Here is a 23765-nt window from a genome sequence, read left to right as displayed (position 1 = left end):
TCAGTCCACAGTCCGACGCTCTATCCACTGAGCCAAACTGGTCATGGCAGCTCTTTATTATATACAATTAGGATCAAAGTTCTCAGGGTGGAATTAATAAAAAAGTAAATAAGAGAGCAGATTGGTTATGTGGAATATGTGGTGCTATGTATGAGTTCCTTGTAGGAATACTAGGCTTATAGTATGAAAAGTTGGGTCTGTTAAAGCCACAGATAAAATACATACCTGTGGGTAGGAATGGAATCTCTCCTATAAGAAGAAGCTTATTTAAAGAAGAAGAAGAAGAAGTTTATTGCTTTTGTTAACAATGTGGAAAGAGTTGGAGCTTAGAAGAGAGAATTGTCAAGAACAAAGTCCTTAACTTCTTCAGAAAAGGGGTATTGTAAAAAAGGATCTCAGGTTTTTCTCTGTATATAAATTTTGGGAGTCTAGACTTAATTGAAAATGTTTCCAGAAGATTGGGGGGCATGGGTTGGGTGGAGATTTTCTCTATCCTAGAAGCAGGAGCAGGGCCAGCCAGGGAGGCTCCCACTAGGGGCATTCCAAACTAAAGTTTAATGATCTGCTCCTTGCAAAGTACTTTTAATTCACTTATTAATTGGTCTTTTCTACATGTTATTATAGCAGAATTCTTAGAATGATTTGTTTCAATGTTCTAGCCTGGTCTTAAATCTCTATCTTTGTGTTGAAACATTAGGGAAAGAGATGTCTGTAAACCAAGAAGTGAAAGTGAGAGTGGTTAACAGTGAAATTCCTAACAAGACAGGTTTAGGCAACTAAAAAGCCATATTCTCAGTTCCATGCAAGAAACTGAGGATGGTGATTAATTTTTATTCTGGTAGCATATGAATTTTCTATTGGTGGATAGGTTAAAATGCATATGTATGTCTATGTTAATGTTTGATGTGGATGGAAATATTGTATACATAAACATGATAATGCATATATCTGATTGGATAAATATTTGTGCATGTATATGTATGAAGTATAAGCATGAGGCAGTGTGTGTGAACTATTCTAATGTCTGTGTAACTGTGAAGACTTCAGGGTCTGAAACATTACATTTCATTCACTTGCCTAGTGGGCAGGTGCACCATGCAGATAGATGCAACAAGCAGAGAAGCTTGGCCCATATGTTCTCATTATGTTAAAGATAAGCAAAGAAACTATAGACAGCTGTCTAGGAGACTTCATGCTATCAACTAAAGGATATTCTTTATTGAGAATGTCTTTACCGCCACCCCAATCCACCCACAGCCCCTTCTCATCCCTGGCAAAATATAAGTCCTTCCAGGGACATCAGCATAGGAGAAGTAGGTGTTGTAGGTGGTCCCAGACAACGGGTGTCACAGGCCTGCCTCATGCTCAGCTATCATGCACTTCCTAGAGCAGGACTCAGACCTAAGACTCTCCCCAACTTACACTCAAAAGTGAGACTTATTCATGAGAGTGAAACATTATCACACCAAGACACTGCCCCCCTTTTCCCAGGTACCCTACAGGTGGTTGGGAATAAGAAAGGGAACTTATACACCCCACCCTAATGACAAGCTCCCCTGATCTTCTACAGGGGAACAAGAGGCTTTCAACCTGAAATAATTCTAAACCTAGCTCAGACAGTCCTACAATTGTAGGAGCTGGATTCACAGTTTCCAAAATACAGAATATGAGGTGTGGTGTGTTTTTTAAGTCCAGCTCATGCAATTCCAGGATTCTGGTAAAGGGTTGGGGGTAACATTTTCCAGCCCATATTTTGTTTCCCAATCAAACTCCAATAAAATCCAACTAGACCATTATTAAAGAGAACTTTAATGTGCTGATTGAGATATAAAGTATAAAGGACTAACTAGATATAATCAATGCCACCAATCATTAAGGCTAATGGCCATTTTGGGGAATGGTCCACCTGGAGGGTCAAGAGGAGGACACACTTCTACAGATGCTCTTCCCATTGGGTCTTAGGACTTAATGGGTTTGACAGCTTTTGCGGGAGCTCAAGCCTCATATGGCCTTTTGGCTGGTGGTGTTGGTAGCCTATGCTTCAGTGGCAGGAAGCTGAGGTCATAATTGACCAAGTAGCCATCATTATAGACATACAACTTGTGATCTAAGGAGCAGTAATTGATGCCCTGCAGTGTTTCCAGCATCTTATCCAGCAGGATGCTGAGATGGTGCTCCTTCCCTGTGGTGGTGTCAAAAGCATAGAAGATCTCCTCTTGGCGGGTGCTCAGAGAGCGTAAGGCATAGAGCATCCCACAGGCCATGAAGGCCCCTGATAGGGCTGGCTTGTACTGGCTGGTGCGCCAGGTTTCTTCCACATCTAGGGTGCTGGGATTGAGGCGACTCACAACCAGGTTGCCCTTACTCTCTTCTGTAGCATAGAGCACCCACAGCCCCTTCTCATCACTGGCAAAATCTAAGTCCTTCCAGGGCACACCAGCATAGGAGAAGCGGTTGTTATAGGTGGCACCAGGCAATGGGCGCCGCAGAACCAGGCTGTTGGAAGAAAGGTCCACCTTGGCTATTTCACCTGTGCCGTAGTAGTTAAAGTACATGAAGTTCTTGTACACAGTATTGCCACTGCCATCACCAAAGCCCATCTTCCGCTGCTCATAGTTCTTCAGCAGTACCAGGTCATCATAAGACTTGTGCAGTCGGTAGTAGTCAAAGTACCTAGGCCAACAACCATACCAGAATGATCAGGTGACAGAAAGAAGCAGGGTAACAAAGTGCTATTAAAAATGAGCAGGCTGGCATTCTAATTAATAATGGGGGGGGGGGGGGACTTTGGACTCAAACAGAATTGATTTTTAGTACTTCCCTTTTTACTTACAATATGCTATGAGAATGAATAACTGAAAAAAAATAACAGTAATAATAACATCAACAGCAACAATGCCCAATAGGCACTGTACATACATTATCTCATCCTACCTAATAATAGACAAGTATGCAAATTGACCGCACCTTCGCTACGCCCAAGCCATGCCCATCAGCTAAGCCACGCCCACCAACCAATCAGGATGGGTATGCAAATTATCCAGCCAAAATGGCGGTTAATTTGCATATCAAGACAGCATAGAAAAAAGCCAAGAGCTGCAGAAGGGAGCAAAGCAGAAGGGAGGGAGGAATGGAGGCAGGGCTGGGGGAGAAGGAAGGAGAGCAGGTGGGCTGACAGAGAAGGCAGGGCAGGGGAGAAAGGAGGAGAGCAGGCGGGGCGGGGTAGAATGCAGCAGGAAACCCTATTGCAGGATTCTTCCTGCAACGGAACGCTAGTTTAATTATGACGAAGTTACTTTTGAATAGGCTAGGCGACTAGGTCTCAGGAAGGTTAAGTAATTGGTTCCTGGTTAATCAACTCATAAATAAAATTTGTTTAAAAAAATTACCTCCTTGTCAGGAGTAAGATGGTGCAAATAATATAATTACTAGAGTATTCATCTCAAAGTAAGCAATCAACAAGTGATAGCTATTACTTTTTCTTCTCTATGGATAATCTCCTTTGCTTATACTTCACTGCCTCCCACCTGCTCTTGAGACACAGGTGTTCTGTAATAGGACAGAGTTCTGAAGCTGGATTCAGGAAGATTTATGCCCAGAAGGTCACATTGGGAAAATCCTTTACATTATTCCCAACTTACCAGTATTGCCATCTCTTAAGATTGGGCAGTAAGTCCTGACTTACAGAGATTTTGAGACAATTTAACAAGCAAAAGCATGTTCTGTCTACTAGAAAATACTTGTAGAAATAGGGAGCATTATTATCAGCAGAAAGCTTATCTTTCTGAGATAAGCTTCAACGAGGGTTCCTCAACCACTGGTTCAGCCCACGTTCACCTCTCCCTCCTATAACTGCCTTCTTAGGTGAGCCTATATCACATTTCTATGTATACTGATTTTAAAGACCTTGTCTATGATTTGTGTCTGTTTTCCTTGCCAGACTGCCAGTTTATTGAAGGGCTCATTCATCTACTCATTGATTCATTTAGCCATTCTTTCACAAATATTTATCTGCATCTACTATGTTGCCCACACTTTTCTATGTAATCTCATATGATATTCTCATATATTTAATTACTCTCATTTTATAGCTGGCTGAGAGGTTCTAAGATGTTAATTCACAAAGTCACTTATCCTAACCCTAGCTCATTTGGCTCAGTGGATAGAGCATCAACCTATAGACTAAAGGGTCCTAGGTTTGATTCCAGTCAAAGGCACATTTCTGGGTTGCAGGTTTGATCCCCAGTAGGGAACATGCAGGAAGTAGCAAATCAATGATTCTCCCTCATCATGGATGTTTCTAACTCTCCCTCTCAGTTCCTCTATGAAATCAATAAAAATATATTTAAAAACAAAGTCACATATCCTAAGTGGTAGTACTGAGACTCAAACTTGGATATATTTGACTCCACATGTCAAGTCTGGTCAAGTTTATCCTTTGAACCTTTTCTGAGCAGAAGTTAGGATTATGAGGCCCAAATATAGAAGAGTTTGTTGTAGAAATATGATTAAGCTAGGAATAGAACAAGCTCTGGATTACCATGGGATTAGAAATTTCAGACAGTGAATTTGTGAAGGAAATTTAGGGCAGTCTGGTCCATCCTTAGCACTAGGAGGTAACCTGTCAAGCCTAGACTACATTTGCCCAGGGGCATGTCTGAAATAGAAGAATCTGGGATGAGGCCTGATAGGGTAGCGTAGGGAACATTTGGAATGAACCTGGTAGCAGAAGAGAAATCATCTTGGACTCACCTGCCATCTGTACGCAGAGGAGCCACCCAGTAGAGGGAAGAGGATGAGTTGGGTGCTGAGTCTCGGCCCCAGGCTCCTGCCTTGTAAGAGAAGCCTCTCCAATTGAGCTGCACCACAATGGGTCTGCTGACTTTCTGGAGCCCTCCATGGGCACAAGAACCTAGAAAAGAGAGCAGGCAATATATGATATAAGTGTGAGGCACATGACCCAGAGAGAGCAGAGTATGAAAGTGTAATAACCATGTGTGCATTTGAGTGTATGTCCATGTATAAGCAGATGTGATTGTGCATGAATGGACTAGTATGTATGTCTGATTATAGGTGTTTTTTCCCATCTATGTATCTGGCTATGCCCTTGTGTAAGAGTGTAGCAATCTCGGTCTACATACCTTAGTGATACACCAACCACAGAAATAAAAGACTTACTTTATATCAAGATCTTTACTGTCCACCCCTCAGTACACAATAGTCAACCCTACATGCCCAACCCTGTCACTGGGGAAATAAGATCTTTGGAAATTTAGTCTGGGGCCTCACCTGGGGGCAGGGGTTCATCGGGATTTCTGGAAGCCTCTTCTTGCTCCTTCTCCCTCTCACATTCACTCACACGGCTCTGAAGGACATCTACTTCCTGGCGGAGAGCTCGGAAGCTGCGCTGGTCAGAGTCAGCCAGAAGCTTGAGTGTGAGGCTGGCATTAGCCACCTGAGGAAATGAGATGCCAGAGATGTGGGTCACTGCGTGTTCTTAAGCTCCCACATTTCTCAGCTTAGGGTCTTCTTCCCCAGAATGAAATGATTTGGGAAACTGTCAAATTTGCAGTTAGATAAGACAGTTATCTAGAGGCTAGAGAGGAGAGAGAGATTCTTAAATCTATTCACATACCTGGCTCTGGAGCTGGTAGAGGATGTCCCCAGCTCTAACACTTCCCTTAGTTTTAAGCTGGGCCACCAACTCCTGTGCTCCCTCCAGCTCCAGGCGCAGCAGGTTGAAGGCTGGAGACTCATAGGAGACAGCAGGGGCAATAGGATTTCTGGACTTCAGGGCGCCATTCACTTCTAGGATCTGGTTGTCATTGTCTTCAATGGTGCGTGCATACTCATTTATCTGGGCAGGCGGTGGGAGATGGACAGGCAGTTCCCAAACTTCAACAGCTATGGCTCTTTCCATCTATTTACATGCCTTCCCAGTGCCTCACAGCCTATAAAATTCTCTCATATCCCTCACCTTATTTGCTTCTATTTATAACCCTTGAGGTGAACATTACCATTATCTCTATTTCACAGCTGAGAATGAAATCATCCTTTCACTGCAAGAAAAAATAAGTCTTTCCCCTATACTACACTGATTCTCTCTTTCCTTTTCTGTTTAGAGCCATACACTCTCAGGAATGCTTTAGTGAGTGAATGAATGACCTGACTTCTAGATTCCAGTCTGGCCCAATCCATCAACCTTACCCAGGAGCTCCACTAATGACCATTCAAAAAAACACTGCCCACACCACACTGCTGATGCGACATTTCTGTTTACTCATCCTTACTTACAGCATCACTTCCAAGCTCACTAACGTGGCCCACACATCTCTCCACCAATTGCCCCTATTTTAACTTCCTGCCTCCTTTGCACTAGTCATCCCACTTCCAAGACTTTTTCTGTTCTCTATCCTCTTCCCATCTCCCAGTGAATCCATACTCACAAAGTCACCCATTAATGTAGGAAGCACTCCCTATATAAGCCTCTTTGTTACTACTCCTGGGGATCCCAAAAAAGTGCCCAATTTTCCCTTTAAACTAAGGATTCGCCTCAAAGATGATGCTGTGCTTCCTTCAGCTCTTTCTTTACCACCAGAGCTCATCCTCATGCTAGGTTCTGGAGAGGCTGCACCTGTGCTACCTTGTGTTCCAGCCCCAGCCACAGCCCCAGCACTCACCCTGGACAGCTCCTGCTCATACTTGCTCAGGAGCTCTTGGGCTGCATGCTGTAGCTGTTCCAACTGTTTCAAGGGGATGACATTGTTGGGCAGGTAAATCACACAATAGCAGAGGCCATCTTTATCTATGGAGCCTGGCACATGTCTTATCACCTGCAAAATGATGGTTACAGGTACATTAAGCATATATGCTGGAGCACAATGTGCTTTTAGGCAACATGAGACAGGAGAAGAGGCTGACCCTGCTCTGGTGTGCCTAAGAAGAAGTTGTTCTTGACCCTGCACAAGAGGTTGTTCCTAACTGTGTGGGCATTCTTCTGCCATCGGTTTGAGTGACTCTTTCCTTGACTTCTCATAACGGAAACCACAGTCTTCTCCAGCTCCTCTTGCTAGGGCCACCATCACCCTACCTCATATACTGGCTTGATCTGCAATTCCCATAACTGGGAAGCTGACCTTTCCTGGATGTTCTGTGGGACAGAGGAAAGCAACTCTGAAGAGACTTGTCAGGGGACCCGTTTAGGGGCTGCAGTTCTGGGCAGTACCCCCACTATAGAGATTTAGTAGATCCCCACAATTTTACTTTGTCTTAAAGAAGCAGGTTCAGAGAATTCCAAATTGTCAAATAAAAAATATCAGCAGCACCATGGGGCACCAGAGACTAGATTGCTTTCACCATTCACAAGAACATGACCAGGTAGAACTTGTTATCCACATTTTATAATTTAAAACCCAGAGGTTCTGAGAATTTTTAAAAAGAATATGCTGAGTCACATAATTAACAAGTGATCAGGCTGCAAGTTGCCCAAAGGTCTCATGCTTATTCTACATCCTGTGCTTATGTACTAAGGGAGCTGCAGAGCTCCCAGCTGGGTTGGGGTGGGTGAGCAATGCAGGCCAAAAGGATGAGGGTGGCAGGCATTTGCTTTGCCTCAGCTAAACAGAGTGAGGGGGAAAGGTTCTAGAAATAAAAGAGACATAATTTTGGGGTCTTTGCCCTTTTACCTATTATCTTATTTATAAACCCACTAATTCTAGAGCCAGACTGTCTGAATCTACTCCTGGCTCCATGACATTGGGTGAATTACTTTACTCTCTGTGTTCCAGTGCCCTTGTATGAAATGAGAATACTTATGTTTTACTTTATATCCTAAGAAACATAAAACACCAATAAGAAAGAATATATTCACCCCTATGTTCACAGCAGTTCAATTTACAATAGCTAAGATCTGGTACAGCCCAAGTACAGTAGATGAGTACATAAAAAAGCTGTGGCACATTTATATCATAGAATACTATGCAGCTGTAAAAAAGAAAGATCTCTTACCCTTTGAGACAGCATAGAGGGACCTGGAGAATATTATTCTAAGTGAAATAAGCCAGTCAGAGAAAGACAAATACCATATGATTTCACTCATATGTGGAATCTAATGAACAAAATGATCTGAAGAACAAAATATATCTAGAGACATAGAGGCATGGAACAGACTGATGAATTTTAGAGGGCAGGTCTGAGGGGAGGGGGAAGAATTAACCAAAGAACTTATATGCATATATGTATAATCTATGGACATAGACAATAGTGTGGTGAAGACCTGGTTGGGGTGGGATCAGGTGTGGGGTGGAGAGGGTCAATGGGGGGGGGAGGATGGAAGAAATCTGTAATATTTGCAATAATAAAGATGAATTTTTAAAAAAGAACTGTAAATATATGTAGAGATTAATTTGTAAAGATTCTTACTAGCCAATGGTTATTATAGTTAGTTATTATAGATCTAAGGGTGGCAGGCATCTTATTAAGACTCATATTAGCCTATTATTGTTATGATCCCCTATGTTCATATCTCCACTCCCATTTTGAAGTTTCCTTCCAAAGTTGTTGATTAGGCCTGTGGCACCAGCTGAGGTTTCTTTACAGAGTCTTCAAGAATTAAGATATGTCCCTGGTCTTTCTCTGAATAGTCCCACACATAGCATCTGTGGCCCTGGTAGTTAATCTGGCCCTGTCTTCATCCTGCTGCAACTCCAACCTAATAGTGTGGCTTTGGGTGATAATGGAGCACCGGTCACATTCTTACAACAGCCCAGGCTGACCTTCCTTAGCTCTAGCATCCTTAGCACAGGCAAAGGTGTCAGACTTCTGCATAAAATAAAGATTCATGAAAAACAGTCGATAGCCCAGAATTCTTTCCACTCACTTTCACCCTTGTTTTCCCCTCTCACCCTATGCTCGCCCAAGCCCAGGGATCCAGAGCAGGCAGGGTACTCCATCCTTCTTCCATCCATCCCTGTCTACCTTCATTCTCTCCCAGAACCTGGGGTTCTTGAAAAGAATCTAAGCAATGAGGGAGGCCAGTCAAAAACACAGAATCACCTCCCTCCCTCCTTGTGATCCCTCCACCACCTGTACCTGAGGCTGTCCTTGGATAACCAAGGGCAGCATCAGTAGAGTAGTCAGAAGAGTTGGGACCGGTTGCATCTTGCATCAGCTGCAGGATTGATTACGACCTCTGAGTTTCCCCAGGCTTTTATCTCTGGCCCAAGTGAATAGTCTCACTAGGAGGAGGCACAGATTTCGACATCTAAACAAACTGAGGTTGGGAGAGGGTGTGGAGAAGGTATGGGAGTAGGGGTGGGAGAGAAGGGTTGCGACAGACTGGTGCCTTCAATTAAGGGGTGAAAATGAGTTTCTCACTACTAACAGGGTCTTTCTCATCCATCCCCATGCTGAGATCTGCCCTTGTCCTGCTGGGCCACCCTGTCCAAACAGATTAAGGGGAACCTGATACATTCTGTGGGGGCCTTGGAATGGGTCCCTTTCAGGATGGATTATAGTATTTTCCTCAGCCTTGAGGGAGGAAATACTCTAGGAGGAAATGCAACTCTACCTGCTTCATCTTGAGGACAGAGCCATTAACTTAACCATGTGCCCTTGGATGAGGACCAAACTATATATCTAGGGGGCTTGCTACACTGTACTGGTTGGTAGATTCTGTTATGTGCCCTGCCTCACCCCTAGAAATCTGTTTCCTCCATGGTTATAGGTTTTTAAACATTTCTATCTTACCCCACTATTTAAATGTAGTCCTCTATCCAAGCTCCTGATGCCAGCAGCCAGCAGTTTCTGTCCTTCAGGAAAGTTTCCTCCTAGTTCTAAACAGCCACAGGAGCCTGTTGAACCTTCAATCTCCTGGTCTCCCAGCTGGGCTTCCTACAGAAAAGGAAGAGTTTGGGTCTTTGAGTCCTGGATAAGAAGTCACAGATTAGTGTCTCTGATGCTGCTATGCCTCTTAAGTATTTCTCACACCTACTCAAATGCAAAGGTGGATGTCAGATTTTCTGTCACCCCCTATTTTTCCATTGAGGAATTTGGTCTTTGTAACTCCACTGTTTAAATCCTTGGTTACTTTCCAACTTCTCACTGCAGCCCCAACTTCAGATATTAAGGGCACTCAGCATAAAGGCCCTCGCTTACTCATCCCATGCTTTAGGGTCCCTTGCCCAGCATGTAATACCTGATAGGGAAAGGCATATGAAACCTACACTTCTTTTAGGGAAAGGGTCAGAGAGCTTAGGTGAATATATGACTCTAGGGAGACATGCCCTGTGCTTTGCTGGGAAATAATTGATGAGATATTATACCTAATCTTGCTTTACAGATTTGCACCCTCTAATTTCCTGCCCAAGAACAGGGATTTATTCTCCAATTCCTCTGACCTGGTATGGCTATAACCCTGGGGTCTGGAGGAACCACATAGATCAGGGAGGTAAGAAATGAGTTGGAAAACCTACACTGCATGAAATTGGACTCCTATCCAGATTCAGTGTCTAGGTGGGTGCTACTAGAACTTAAGGATAGGGGGGATGGAGGGAAGGATGGTGGGAAAACAGATCAAACATGAATCATGAAAACTGGTGCTGGGGTCATCTTCCTATTATTTGGAAGCTGAAACTAGCTAGTGGTACTAGTTGGAAAAGCAGGAGAAGGCTCAGTGTCTGAGATAAGTGGGGAAATAGCTCAAGGAGGAAGCCACGGTATTATCCACTGCCTTTCCTTCCACAACCAACAGCTCTCCCCTATTTAGGTATTAACCACCCAGCTCAGAAACCAGATCAGTTTCTAGAGCTTTGCTCTATTTTATTCACATTTCCCCAGACCCTTCTGTCTTCATCCATTCAGCAAACATGGAGTCCCTGCTTAGTGTCACACAATACTTTCTCCCAGCTGCCCCTATGCTCTGACTTCCCTCCCCCGCGCCCCCCCCCCTTCTGCCCCAGCTTTGATGTAACACAGCTCTGTGCACCTGAGTCATAGCCTGACTGGTGTTGCTCAGTGGTTGAGTGTGACCTGTGAACCAGAAGGTCACAGTTCGATTCCCAGTCAGGGTATATGCTCAGGTTACAGGCTTGAACCCCTGTGTGGGCCATGCAAGAGGAAGCCGATCAATTATTCTCTCTTGTCATTGATGTTTCTTTCTCTCTCTCTCTTTCTCCCTTTCTCTCTGAAATCAATAAAAAAAATACTTTTAAAAAACTTAATTTCTCCATTGACCAGTATAGATATTCATGTCCTGACTCAACTTGGTGGCTCTTTTCATTCTGTCTTTTGTCCATGGGAAAACTATTGGATTATGCAGAACTCAGTCTTGGAAAGTTCTGATTCCACTGAGAGTACAACAGAGCATCCAGTTTAGGCTGCAATAGAAGCAACTGGGTTCAGTTCAGATGCCACAGTAACAGTGCAATTGGTGGTCAGGTTAAAATGGTGGAGGCAGGAGGACCTTACTTATCTGAGTTTAAGTGGGTGAAAAACAGCCTAGAAGAAGGCTTTTTATGCTTCACCTAAAGACCACAGTTATGTCCTTGAACTTCATGAGATATAGCATCTGGTATTTTAACCTGGTCCTGGGCACTGAGGAAGCTGGGGCAGATGAATAGGGTCTCTGGCCCTGGTTGATGTTATCAAGCTTCTGTGTGTGCTCTAGCTTTTTCTGTGGCACTGCTTCTGGGCCTTCTCTCACATCCCCACACTTCAACTCTTGTGGAGTAGGGTCAGGTAATAAGCCAGGCTAGACTTTTCTACATGGAAGTCTTGTTGGTTTAGAAACCAGAGCTTCCTTCTGAAGGACGAGGCTTCACCAAGTCATGGGGCCACTCTCACAATGGGAGCCCTTGTGGGCTCCTTTGAAGCTTGAGAACATTCTGTCAGGACCGCAGGGCAGGCCCAGCCTTTACAAAAGAAGGAGGGTATGTCAAATCCCTGATAGCCTGAGAACTTCTCTCCCAAAACCACAGGGCAAGCACAACTGTACCCAGGCAGGGGCCTGGGAAGAAAGTTCTGTACTCAGGATGAGGGCCCTAGTAGCACACTTCCTCTTGGCAGAATTCCAGAAACAACTCCCTGTTTCCTCCATGTTCACAGCCCCCACCTCTGCTCCTTCCATTTCCTCTCATAGGCTAAATGACAGGGAGGAGAAATAACCCAGGACCCATTTCTCACCTTCTAGCCTTAGCCTCTGTTCTGTGTTTGGTCTCTATAAGCACAGCTGAATCCTTCTCATCGTCTATCTGCCTGCTTTGCTTTCCTTGCCTGCCCAGTCCTTCACCTCATCTCCAAGCTGTCCCAGCTTCCTCTGTAGGCCAGAGTTCAGCAAAGGACACATTGAGGGAGAAGTAAGGTAGGCTCTCTGATCTCTTTGAGCTCCCAGGGACAGGACTGTCTCTGAGCTGTGTCTTGGAGTCCTGAAGCTTCTTCTTGGTGGTGGTGTACTTCAAAGGTGTCACACTATCATGTGCCCGTGTCTATGATCAGGAAACTGATGTACAGAACACATACGATCACATAGGGATGGGACCAGGAGCAAAAGCTCCTGGGTCCCAGTCCAGGACTAGTTCCTCTCCTGGAATTTTTGCCTAACTCCTAAATCGGCAACAATTTTCTTCTTGACAGGAGAAGCTGCCTTTACAGCTCACACCGATTTGGCAGCTCTATTTGGCCTTGACTTTCCACTCCCACTTTGAGGGAGCCCTCATTCTAGACTCCATTCATACTCCTTCTCCCTGGCATGAGCTTTTGGGGCCACTGGTAGTATAACAGACCTGCATGAACCAGTCATAGTCTCCCACCATCTGCCACCTCCTCTCCCTGGGGTTACAAGCCAGAGTTCATCACTTCCCTCTTCTTTTTCCATTGATCCTTCTCAGGGGGCCTGTGGCTCCTCGGAGACATTCTACTCAAAATGGCTCACATATTGTATCCTGCCTAAGGGACCTGAGGGAGAAGGTGTTTCCTCCAGGAAAGAGTAGAACATCAAAGGACATGTTAAATGCACCAGGAAGCATTATGGAGGAAAAAGAAGGCATTGGTAAAAAAAAAAAAAAAAAAAAAAAAAAAGTCAAGAAATAAACTCAGCCAGGCCAGTGTGGCTCAGTGGCTGAATATCAACTTATGAACCAAGCTGTCATGGTTTGATTCCCAGTCAGGGCACATGCCACTGTTCAATGATTCTCATCATTGATGTTTCTATCTCTCTCTCCCTCTCCTTTCCTCTCTGAAATTAATAAAAGTATTTTTTTTAAAAGAAATGAACTCAGACAGCAGTCTGGATTTGTTATATTATTTCAGATGAAATAGATTAATCACTTTGAACTTTGATTTAAACAGAATATGTGGTCCCCGCCCTGATTTTGGAGGAGGAGGTAGGTGTGAGAGGGAAATGTAATTCAAGGTTATATTTTTCTTGTTTCTGTTTATTCTCACTTAAGCACAGGGGTTAAGATCCAGAGCGGGCTCTGAAGACTGATTATCAAGGTTGAAATCCTACTTCTGATACACATAAACTGTGTGACTTTGGACAAGACAGTCAATTTTTCTCTATGCCTCAATTTCCTTATCTCTAAATTCAGGATAATAATAAATATGCCTACTTTACAGGACTATTGTAAGGATAAATAAAATAAAGTATGTAAAGCAATTCCATAGGGCACAATAATGCCTGAAACACAGGAAATGCCTAACATGTGTTAAACAGTGTTGTTATTATTATCCTTAGCACTTTTATTACTCCTGGAACCCAGTCCTTTTTCACTAAATTCTTAGTTCTCAATTTCATAATCTGATAAAAAATCTTTTATTATATCTTTAAAAAATAAGATGAGTTGGAGACTAAACTAAGGTTATTTGAAAGCAGAATGATCTTGAGTTTGGAAAAAAAATGGCTAAAAGGTGGGCTGAAAGATTCAGATTTGATCAGATAAGACCAAAGAAAAAACTTGCTTTGCCCAACACCCAAGAAAAGTAGGTTGAGTACAACACTGTACCTAAATGAAATGGGGGAATTTGGTAGCATTGTCTTCTATTCCCTGTTCCCAGTACCCAGCCTCACCAATCCATGTTATTCTGATCCAGGAATGGTGATTCTGAGGAAGGGAGTGGTGACACCTTAGCCCCAGTTCTCAAACTTAACAGCCACCTTAACCCTCCACTCCATGGTCTCCTTTGCACCCCAAAGTTGTTCCCCAAAAAGTAAGTCTGTTCAACTCCTTTCCATCAGGACAATGAGGCTTCCTGATGCATCTCTTCAAGCATGGTCACTTTTAGAAGGACCTTCAGTGTTTGGCTCAATATGGAATAAATTCAGGTATGAAATGGGGGAGAGACATTTTCTGGAGCCCCAAACTTTATCTAGCATGTGACTGATCTTGGCTGATGAATTCCTTCTGATGTGACAGGAGCCTCTCACCTCAATGCTGTGAAGATGGGATTGAAGATGAACAATGGGCATCCAGCCTCTCCCTGACCAATGCTGCTTCAGTCTCTGCCACTCCAGTTTGTCCATTCAGCAGTCAGTGCACCAGGGACCTAGAAAACCCAAAGATGTTCCTGTGATAAGCTGGGAGAGAGCCGGTGCGGGTGAAAAGGACTGATGGGTCTCTTCTCTGAGTCCCTCAGGTGGGCATGGACACTGAGCCCATGGCAGAATGGAGGACCTACTAATGGCAGGTGTGAACTGTAAATGAGAAATTAGTTGATGTTTGTGGTCATCTCTGCTGACTTTACTGGTCCCAGGATGTATATACCTGACACACTCAGGACCTGGGGAAAGGTAGAGACTGAACAGAGAGGTCTCTTCAGAGTCACTGAGGTGACAGCAGCAAATTCAGATGGAGATGTATTTTACTCTAAGGACAAACCCAATTGAAATGGACAGTTATTATGATTTAGTATTGTTTCTGCCTCCTTAGCCTTTTAAAGAAACAAAGCAACTCATGGAAAGAGCCTGGGCTTTTGAATCCAGCAGACATGGGTTTGAATAAGGTTCCAGTACTGCATAGCCTTAAGCAAGTACCTTAATTCTTCTACCTTTAGTGTGTGTGTGTTTTTCCCTTTGTATGATGAGGAGTGGTATATCTTCCCAAAACGGTGCTTGTGATGATTACAGTAAAGCACCTAGCAAGGCACCTTGAGCTCAGGAGAATGAACACATTATTCAAGGTAGTGTGACTTGGAAAGAGTCAGCTTAAGGACAAATTCTGCCTATCTGACATACTGGCTGGACCAACATGGGGTAACTATTGGACCCTAATAAAAGACACCATTTCACAATATCATTCTTTCCTTTAAAAAAAAACTACTCTTTTTTTCTAAAAGCAGAGGTGGGGAAGATCCAGCCCATGGGTGGGATAAAGCCAGTGAAATCATTTGGTTTGGCCCTGCTAAGGCATTAGGGGTGAGTTAACTAAATGTTTGACCAAATATAGTGGGCTAATTTCTAAGTTGATAATTTTGTAATTATCCAAATGGCCCTTTATAATATCCAAATGACCCTTATCAGAAAAAAATTCCCCACCCTGACTTCGAGGAGCATAATAAATAGAATGTGATAATGGCAAATGTTTCACAGTATGTCACCCAGTTTATATTTGTATTTAGACCTAATTTTAATAAAATCAGAGGGGTTACACTATCATGGAATGAATTCACAATTTACCAAAAAACATCTTACACAATGCCAGACCTTTCAAGAGTTGTCTGAATGTCCCAAAGGCACCTCGATCCCAGTGGCTTCCCCTCACCCCAATCTATTTCCCTATTTCCATAAGCCACACTGTGTAGAGCAGAGTTGTCCTTGGCTACTCCCACACCTGGCCCTGCTGATGTGGCACCCCTGTCCTGTTAGCTTGCCTATAATTTGTCATCTGTCCTCAAGGGTAAAGATACTTAGAATGCTATTGTAATCATGTGTCTTTAATATTCTAGAGTAGTCTAAGTCCTTCTCATGTTGGCCTTTTCCTTGGGGAGTACGTGTGTATACAGTATAATCTAGAGTGTGTGAAAGCAGTTATTTAGATATGGCCCAGAGGCCACAAACAACAAGCCCACTGTGCAAATGTGATGATTTGTTCCTGAGGGTTTTGAGTAAGGAACCCAACCTGCGCTACTTTCTGTGGGGGTTCCTGCCCTAATGAGGCTGCCCATTTTCTAAAAACAACTTTGCATATTTAGGAACAAGTTAATGATATGGAAGTCCAACTCACAGGACAAATAAGTAAATAAAGCTGGCAAAGTATTTTTATTGCAACTTGATAAATGCACTATCAGGTATTACTAGCCTGATAGTTATTTTATCATATGTGTGATTTCAGAGTGACAGTGATATGAAGGAAGAGTTATACTTTCAACACTTTTGCTGACAAACCCCACTGACTGAATGTATATAAAACTCTGAAGGATACAATATCAACCAATGTAGTTTAGAGTTTAAGTTTGGTGTAAAAGTATGTTCTAATGGAACAGTGATAGGTACAGATAAACCTGCAGTAACTACCAAGATTATAAGGAACTTACATCAGCATGTAAACCAAAAAGCTTGTAATTAAAAATAAAAGTCCGATAAATTGAATAATATGTTTAGTTTTTCAGAAAGAATATGGAATTATAAAAATTAATGAGTTAAATTCAAGATTATTCTCTTTATTGTGTGACAGCATGAAAAGAGACCCAAAACAACCGTTACTACCTGATGAAGAATGATGGTTATTATGGAGAAAAGCTCTATTGAGGTGTTTAAATGATGGAATGTACTTTTAGTGTTTCTGGAAAATAATAAACCTTTTGACCCCACTTTTTAAGGATGTAAATTGGATAGACATACTCTCTTATTTGACTATATTTGGTATTCTTTATAGTCTTAATACTTTCATGCAAATATTTTTCAATAGTGGAAAAATTTTGAAAGTACATATAGAAGTTGGAGTTTGGATGTTCAGAGTTCCTTCATAATATTATGACAAAATTCATAAAATAACAATAGTTTTTAATAAAATAAGTGATGAGATATATATATATTATGCATCTGCAATATATATAAATTTAATAAAATATTTTTAATTTTATTTTCTGTCAAAACAAAATTCTCACAAAGATTTTTAAGTATTTAAACTCTATTTCTTTCATTGAAAGATTATTTGGCCCTGGCCGAGTGGCTCAGTTGGTTGGAGCATATTCCCATACACCAAAAGGTGGCAGGTTTGATACCTGGTCAGGGCACATACCTAAGTTGTGGGTTCAATTCCTGGTCGGGGAGCAAGATAAGTTGTTGGAAATGGCTACTAATAAACATTGAACATGACTAGTAAAAATATAGATTTGCTTGCCTAATTTTAAATAAAAGATAAAAATAAATGTTCCTAAAATGATAAAATTGTTTTAGAATTATTTCTGCCATTTCTATTAATTGAGCTTTTTGAAACAGGTTTGTCTAGTATTTATACTAGGAAAGCAAAACCTAACCAAACAAACACACAGAAATGATTCAATTATCAATTAATGCCTACAAGTAGCATCGTCATGAATCCAAATGGTTAGATAAATTACCAAGAAAGATGCAAGTTTATTTGATACATTAAAAATGTCTAATAATGATATACATGGTGTTACTTCAAAAAGTATGAGATTTTTACTAGCCACTTATATTTTTGTTTAACTATAATTAAAGAATGACAAAATGCCATGATATCACCTGAGTTCTCTACATTAATCGCCTACGTGCACTTTCAAGAAACATTATGTACCATTTCTGTAAGTCTTTCATTTTTTCTGTGTTTATTCTGAGTTTTAGATATTGTAATGTATTTTATGCCTTTTGAATATAGTAATAGAAGTAAGATTTGTATGTACTAGTTATTTTTAAATTTTATTTTTCTAGTTATTTATTTTATTTTATTGTATTTTGTGAAAGTATTAATCTATAGTTTTTGTGAATTAAAAAAGTGGTTTTTCTTCATTGATAGCTTGAGAAGAACTCATCTAAAGGCCTTTCTCTACATATTTACACAGATATGTATATCTACATTTGTTAACCAATGATTGCCTTCTGCAGAAAAAAATGAGCTAGTGTGATTGTACTGTGAATCTTCACTCACTCTTGTGCATATCCTCCAAAGTTAAGAGTTGGAAATAAAATAGTAAAAAGCATAAATAAATAAATAAATAAATAAATAAATAAATAGCCAATCTGAATATACAGTCATATCACATTCTTGAATTAAATACTATCAGAATACTATTTTTATATCCATCTGTCTGCCTCCTATGCCTATATTACAATTAGTTTGCAACAAGAAGTAGAGAATGTGTGATTAATTATTAGCTTTCAAGTGCCAACAATAGCATCAAGCTATGAGACAGTTTACAGACATTATCTACTGATATTTTGGTCAGTTCCCTACATCCACTAAAGACTAGATTTGAGCTCCCACATTTCTCACTGCCCAACACATACAACCCCCTGAACAATCCCATCATCACGAGAGATGGTTTCCCCCATCAACTTGGACTTGCAGGTCTTTGAAACACATGGTTTTTCACCCAGTCTCAGGCAATCCCCTCTGGTGACAGGTTCTCTTCCCCTTATTCTTAGAGCTCAAAGTTTTTGTGCTATTCTAGATAATCACAGAAATGAGCTCCTCCAGTAAGCTTCCCTTGACTCCAAGAAATGGTTGATTAGGCTTCAATTGTGCTTCCCTAATACTCTACCCCAGTCATTGCAAACGTAAAATAATCTGAAGAAATCTACATGTGGATTTCCTCCTGGGGCTAAACTATAAACCACTTGATTGTTCGCAGTATGTGTATTTGCTTTATATCTCTACACCCAGTTATATGTATTTTCTTTTATATAACAGGTGCTTTGTGAATGCTCCTAGACTAAAATTATGACATAAATTATTTGTAAATTTAATAATATAAGCTTAAAAAATGGCAGATACAAGTCATTAAAAACCTCGAACTGCCTCTTTTCTTCTAAGGCAAGTGTTAATCTGTTTTGTTACTCATTTTAAATACCCCTACATTATTCTTCTGAACACAATAACTATATTTAATTGTTGTTAGCATATGACATTAAGCATATATGCAATAACTGGTCTAGGTACAAAGTACAAGTATCTGGCCAAGATGGGGGCAAATGAGTTCTCAGAGTGAGTGTGGCTAAAGATGTAAAGAATGGTTAGATGTGGAAAATCTAGAAGAGAGGGTATGAGGGACATATTCATGATCACTACTTTTTATAAATAGAGTTAGTTCTAAATTCTTGGGATGGGGAGATAAGTCAATTCTCTTACTGATAGGGTCTTACTAGCTTACATCTAATATAAGAGATGTGGAATTCACAACAAGGAAAAGATATCGGATGAGGCAATTTATGAGTGAGAAAATTACCTGCTGATTTTTGTATAATTATTCTTTTTGAATCTGAACCAAAACATGTAATTTCATTCATGATCTAACAATGGGACAGAATATTTGCAACTAGTCACACCAGAAAGAGTCATTGGAAGCTACGGTAGTAAATTTAAACTTGAAGGAAGAACACTGATCTGTTTCCTTCTATAAATAGTAAAGGGGAGGGAGAACTTTATTTTATTTTATTAGTTTTTTCAATTTCATTTGACACTCAATATTAATTTTAGGTGTACAGCATAGTGATTAGATGTATACAACTTACACTGATCACCTTGATAAGTCTAGTGGATACCGTACATAGTTATTGCAATATTATTGACTTTATTCCCTGTGTTGTGGAGTAGGAGAATTTTAAATTATAATGATGGCTCAGATATACTAGTAAATGTGATGTGTCCTAGATGAGAATGACAGTGGTAATTAGTAAATATACTAACATAACAACTAACATTAGAATCACATTTTAAAATCTGCAAAGCATATTCATCTACAGTGGAGTGTTTTTTAATCCTAGTACCAATCCCCTGAGGTAGGAAAGCAGGTAATGAAATTTATAAGGAAGATCATATATAAAAACTGAGATATAGAGTTACCAGCAAAGAGTCCACAAAAACAGAGAAATAAATAAACTCTCCTGGGAAGGGTAGAAAAATAATAATGGATAACTTAGCCAAAGTCAGGGGTTGGAGGAGGAAATGGAGACAGTGCAAGAGACAATCCCTTCCTTTGTTGTTTTTCTAGGTATAAGCTTTGATGGAAGCCATTGGTGCGTGTCGGTGAATAATCATGGGTTTGAGTTCCTACCAGAATGAAAGATGTATGTACTTTTAAATTATCTTGGTCCAGACTCTATTTATTTATTATTCCTTCAGTAAACTTTAAAAATATCAGCTGTTGGCCAATTCACATTCTCAGCAAAATGTAAATAACCACAAGAGAATAAGAGATAATCTCTTTGGATATTTGTGAGTATTTTTAGCAAGTTGGCACAGAAAGCAGAATCCTTGGTTAGTCAAATGTGGCTTAATTTAAGACAACTAGAGCCACAAAAACAATAAAAAAACGGGCTCTGGTATTTTTTTTTCCTTCCTGTATAGTCTGGTTTCACAAGAGTGAGGCTGCATTGAATGGGAAGGAATATCACTGCACTAGGGGGTAAGAGATTCTATTCTAACTCCACATGTATGACTTCTTACTGTGTGCCTGGAAAAGCCATTCTTATTCTGTGCTCTTCAGTTTCCTCTTCCAAGAATGAGATTTGGCTGATTCCATCCCCACAAGATCAGGCCCTGCTCCTCTTCACCCCTCATCTCATATTCCCATCTCACACTGCTCCAGACACATCAGCCTCTTCTGTCCTTCATTCATGTCACCTGTTTCCAGCCCAGGGCCTCTGCATTCCCTAGTCTCTCTATCTTTGTTATTCTCATCCAGTTTTATTCACCACTTTACTCAGCTTTATTTCTTATTGGTTATATTACTATTTTAAAACAATGAATGTATTTATTTTCTTGCTTCTTATTTGTTACTCTTCCCAGAATATAAACTCCATAGAAGCAGGGAAGATTCTCTTTCATTATTATTGACCTCATATTCTGAATCCTTTGAATAATGTTTGGAATATGGTATCTACTCAATAAAAAATTTCCAAATTATATATATAGGCAGTACTCTATATCTTTTTTATCACAGCATATAGTATTTGCTCACTTCTAATGCTTGTGACATTTGGATGCATCTGACCATGAATGTTATTTTATTGTAGTCTGGCCCTCCCTATCCCCTTCCTCACTGCAGAAGTGTGTCTTCTAATTGACTTTCTCTTGCAATCAAGAAAATACATTCTATAGATAAGAGCTCCATTAGTCCTCTGGACAATGGAATGCATTTTTAACTTCAGTGTTCAAATGAAATACCTTGAAGTCTCATCTATGTATAATGAGGAAGGGGGCCAAGGTTTTTTTAAGCACCCACAATGATAAATCCAGTTCTTTGCCTAGCTCTTTAACTATTTTATATCCTACTGGGAAGCTCATTTCCTCAATGTGTCTTGGAGCCTGGAAGCTACTCTACTGTCCCAGCACCAGTGCCAATACCCCTGGCATTGATAAATACACTACTTCTCTCATTTCCATTACAACACCGCTGATAGAAATCATAGCTTATAGTATAATTGTATTGAAAATGTTTTGTGTGCAGGGGGATGGGACATCTAAAGGGATTTACAATGAAGCATAACATTGAAACTAATTAGAATAAAATATTATTACAAATGTCCTAAATCCATCTACTAATCCCCTAAATAAAAATTTCTGATTGATATTTTTACTTTTAGTCTCTGTTCTTCTGTGTCTCTATATCACTTAACACATTTTCTTTCTCCAATACTGTAAGTCTCAATTTTCAATTTTTTTTTCATTTGTAATAACTCAGCTCTCTGTTTTCATCTTCTTTTTCCTGATCATTCGCAGTAAAATTTCCATGAACAAACAACTCATCAAATAATTTTTCTACATAGAATCATGTCTTTTATAGAGGTCATACCATTTTCCTGTTATGCAAAAGTGCCTGCTGGCAGTTCTTACTTTCAATAGTGTTTGCTTTTATAAGTCTTGCTACATTAATACACTACACACTTATCCTAGCTTTTCCATTGTGCATTATTCTATACTTTTGGTAGAAAATAAAAGTATGACCTTATCTCTGATCTGTTTGGTCTTGACTCCATAGACAATGGGGTTGAGGGCAGGTGGAATAATGATATAGAGATTGGCAAACATGATGTGGAAAGTACGTGAAACATTATGTCCAAATCGGTGAGCGAGGATGGAGAAAAAGGCAGGTGTATAAAACATGAGGATGACACAGACATGGGAACCACAAGTGCCAAGTGCCTTCTGCCGGGCAGCTCTAGAAGGGAGGTGAAAAACAGCACAGAGAATAAGAGCATAAGAAACAGCAATAAGAATCACATCTGAGATGACTGTCATGATGGGAACACAAAAGCCATACCAGATATTGATGGAGATATCAGCACAGGCAAGCCGGGCAACACCTATGTGTTCACAGTATGTGTGGGGTATGATGCGTGTCCGGCAGAAAGGGAGGCGTGTGAGTAAGAATACATCTGGCAAGATGATACAGAAGCTTCGAAAAGAGATGCCCACAGCAATCTTGATGATCATCTTTGGGGTCAAGATAGTGGTGTATCTTAAGGGAGAACAGATGGCCACATAGCGATCAAATGCCATGGTCATCAGGATGGCTGAATCCAGGACAAAGCTATAGTGGAGGAAGAACATTTGTGTAAGGCACCCTGAGAATGTAATTTCTCGAGCCCCAAGCCAAAAGATACTGAGTGTTTTAGGAACACCAGCTGTGGACAAGATGAGGTCAGTCATAGCCAGCATGGAGAGAAAGAAGAACATGGGTTGGTGAAGGCTACGCTCCACTGCGATGAGGTAGAGAAGGATGCAGTTTCCTACCACAGCCACAATATAGATGATACAGAAAGGAATCCCAATCCACACATGGGATTGCTCCAGGCCTGGAATCCCCACCAGGATGAAGGGTCCTGGGTTATAACTGCTCAGGTTGAAAGTGATCATGGCAGATCAAAATGGCCGGGATCCTGAGGACAGAGGGTGGTAGAAGATAGTTAAGGGTCACTTGGGTCACTCTCACCTCCAACCATTCATCATCATTGATTCCTAAGGATAAACTGATCATATAATTTATCATCCAAAATAGGAATTTTCAAAGTGAATAAAGGTTGATATCATAATAATGGCAGGTAACATGCATAAACCACAATTGTCTTAGATGTATTTGGAATGTATGATTGTTCTACATAAAGAGAATATCTTCTCTCTCTTTTTTTGCTGATTTAAACAACTTTTCCCAGATAACCTTCTAAACTGGCTACAACCACTCTTTTTCATTATACAGTATATTCCTAATACAAATTAACAAACTACAGAATATTCTTTTCCATAGGTTGGTGGATTATAGTTTGCATGACTTTATGGACATTATTGATTAAGATCTGCTTGTTCTGTCATTGTGGAATATCAATCTCTGCCTCAGGGCAATTACTCGTAACTACCTGGTGACTGTGACTCTTAGGTTTGTAAGGTCAACAACCCCTTATTGCCATTCAAAAACCTAAGTCAGCTTAAAAAACACTAGCTGAGTTCCAACAGTATGACGGACAATCAAGTGTTTGTTTTTTTCCAGTGGTTTAAAAATCATTTATTTGGAATGTGGCATTTTTTAACAAAATAAAATAAAAATAGTCATTCTCAAAAACAAATCTCTTTATAAAGTTAATAAATTGGTGA

General features: G+C 40.7%; 2 protein-coding genes across 2 annotated transcripts; both read right to left on the bottom strand.

Annotated features, from left to right (window-relative positions):
• Positions 1-1994: 1994 nt before the first annotated feature.
• Positions 1995-12094, bottom strand: LOC307109257 (olfactomedin-4-like; the record flags this gene model as incomplete). The annotated part of the gene is made up of 7 exons (XM_079787970.1): positions 1995-2673; positions 4753-4912; positions 5290-5455; positions 5636-5857; positions 6681-6833; positions 9748-9891; positions 11993-12094. The coding sequence occupies 7 exons, from the start codon at positions 12092-12094 to the stop codon at positions 1995-1997; spliced, it is 1626 nt and encodes a 541-aa protein (XP_079644096.1).
• A 9991-nt stretch (positions 12095-22085) lies between these two features.
• LOC307109539 (olfactory receptor 52H1) lies at positions 22086-23166 on the bottom strand (the record flags this gene model as incomplete). Its single annotated transcript, XM_079788349.1, has 1 exon — positions 22086-23166. Exon 1 carries the CDS (start codon positions 23031-23033, stop codon positions 22086-22088), a length of 948 nt encoding a protein of 315 aa, XP_079644475.1. The 5' UTR covers positions 23034-23166.
• Positions 23167-23765: the final 599 nt, after the last annotated feature.

The sequence above is a fragment of the Cnephaeus nilssonii genome, assembly GCF_951640355.1.
Source record: "Cnephaeus nilssonii genome assembly, chromosome: 13".
Lineage (NCBI taxonomy): Eukaryota > Metazoa > Chordata > Mammalia > Chiroptera > Vespertilionidae > Cnephaeus > Cnephaeus nilssonii.
Note: the sequence above shows the minus strand (reverse complement) of the source record. Positions and strands in the feature narration are given on the sequence as shown.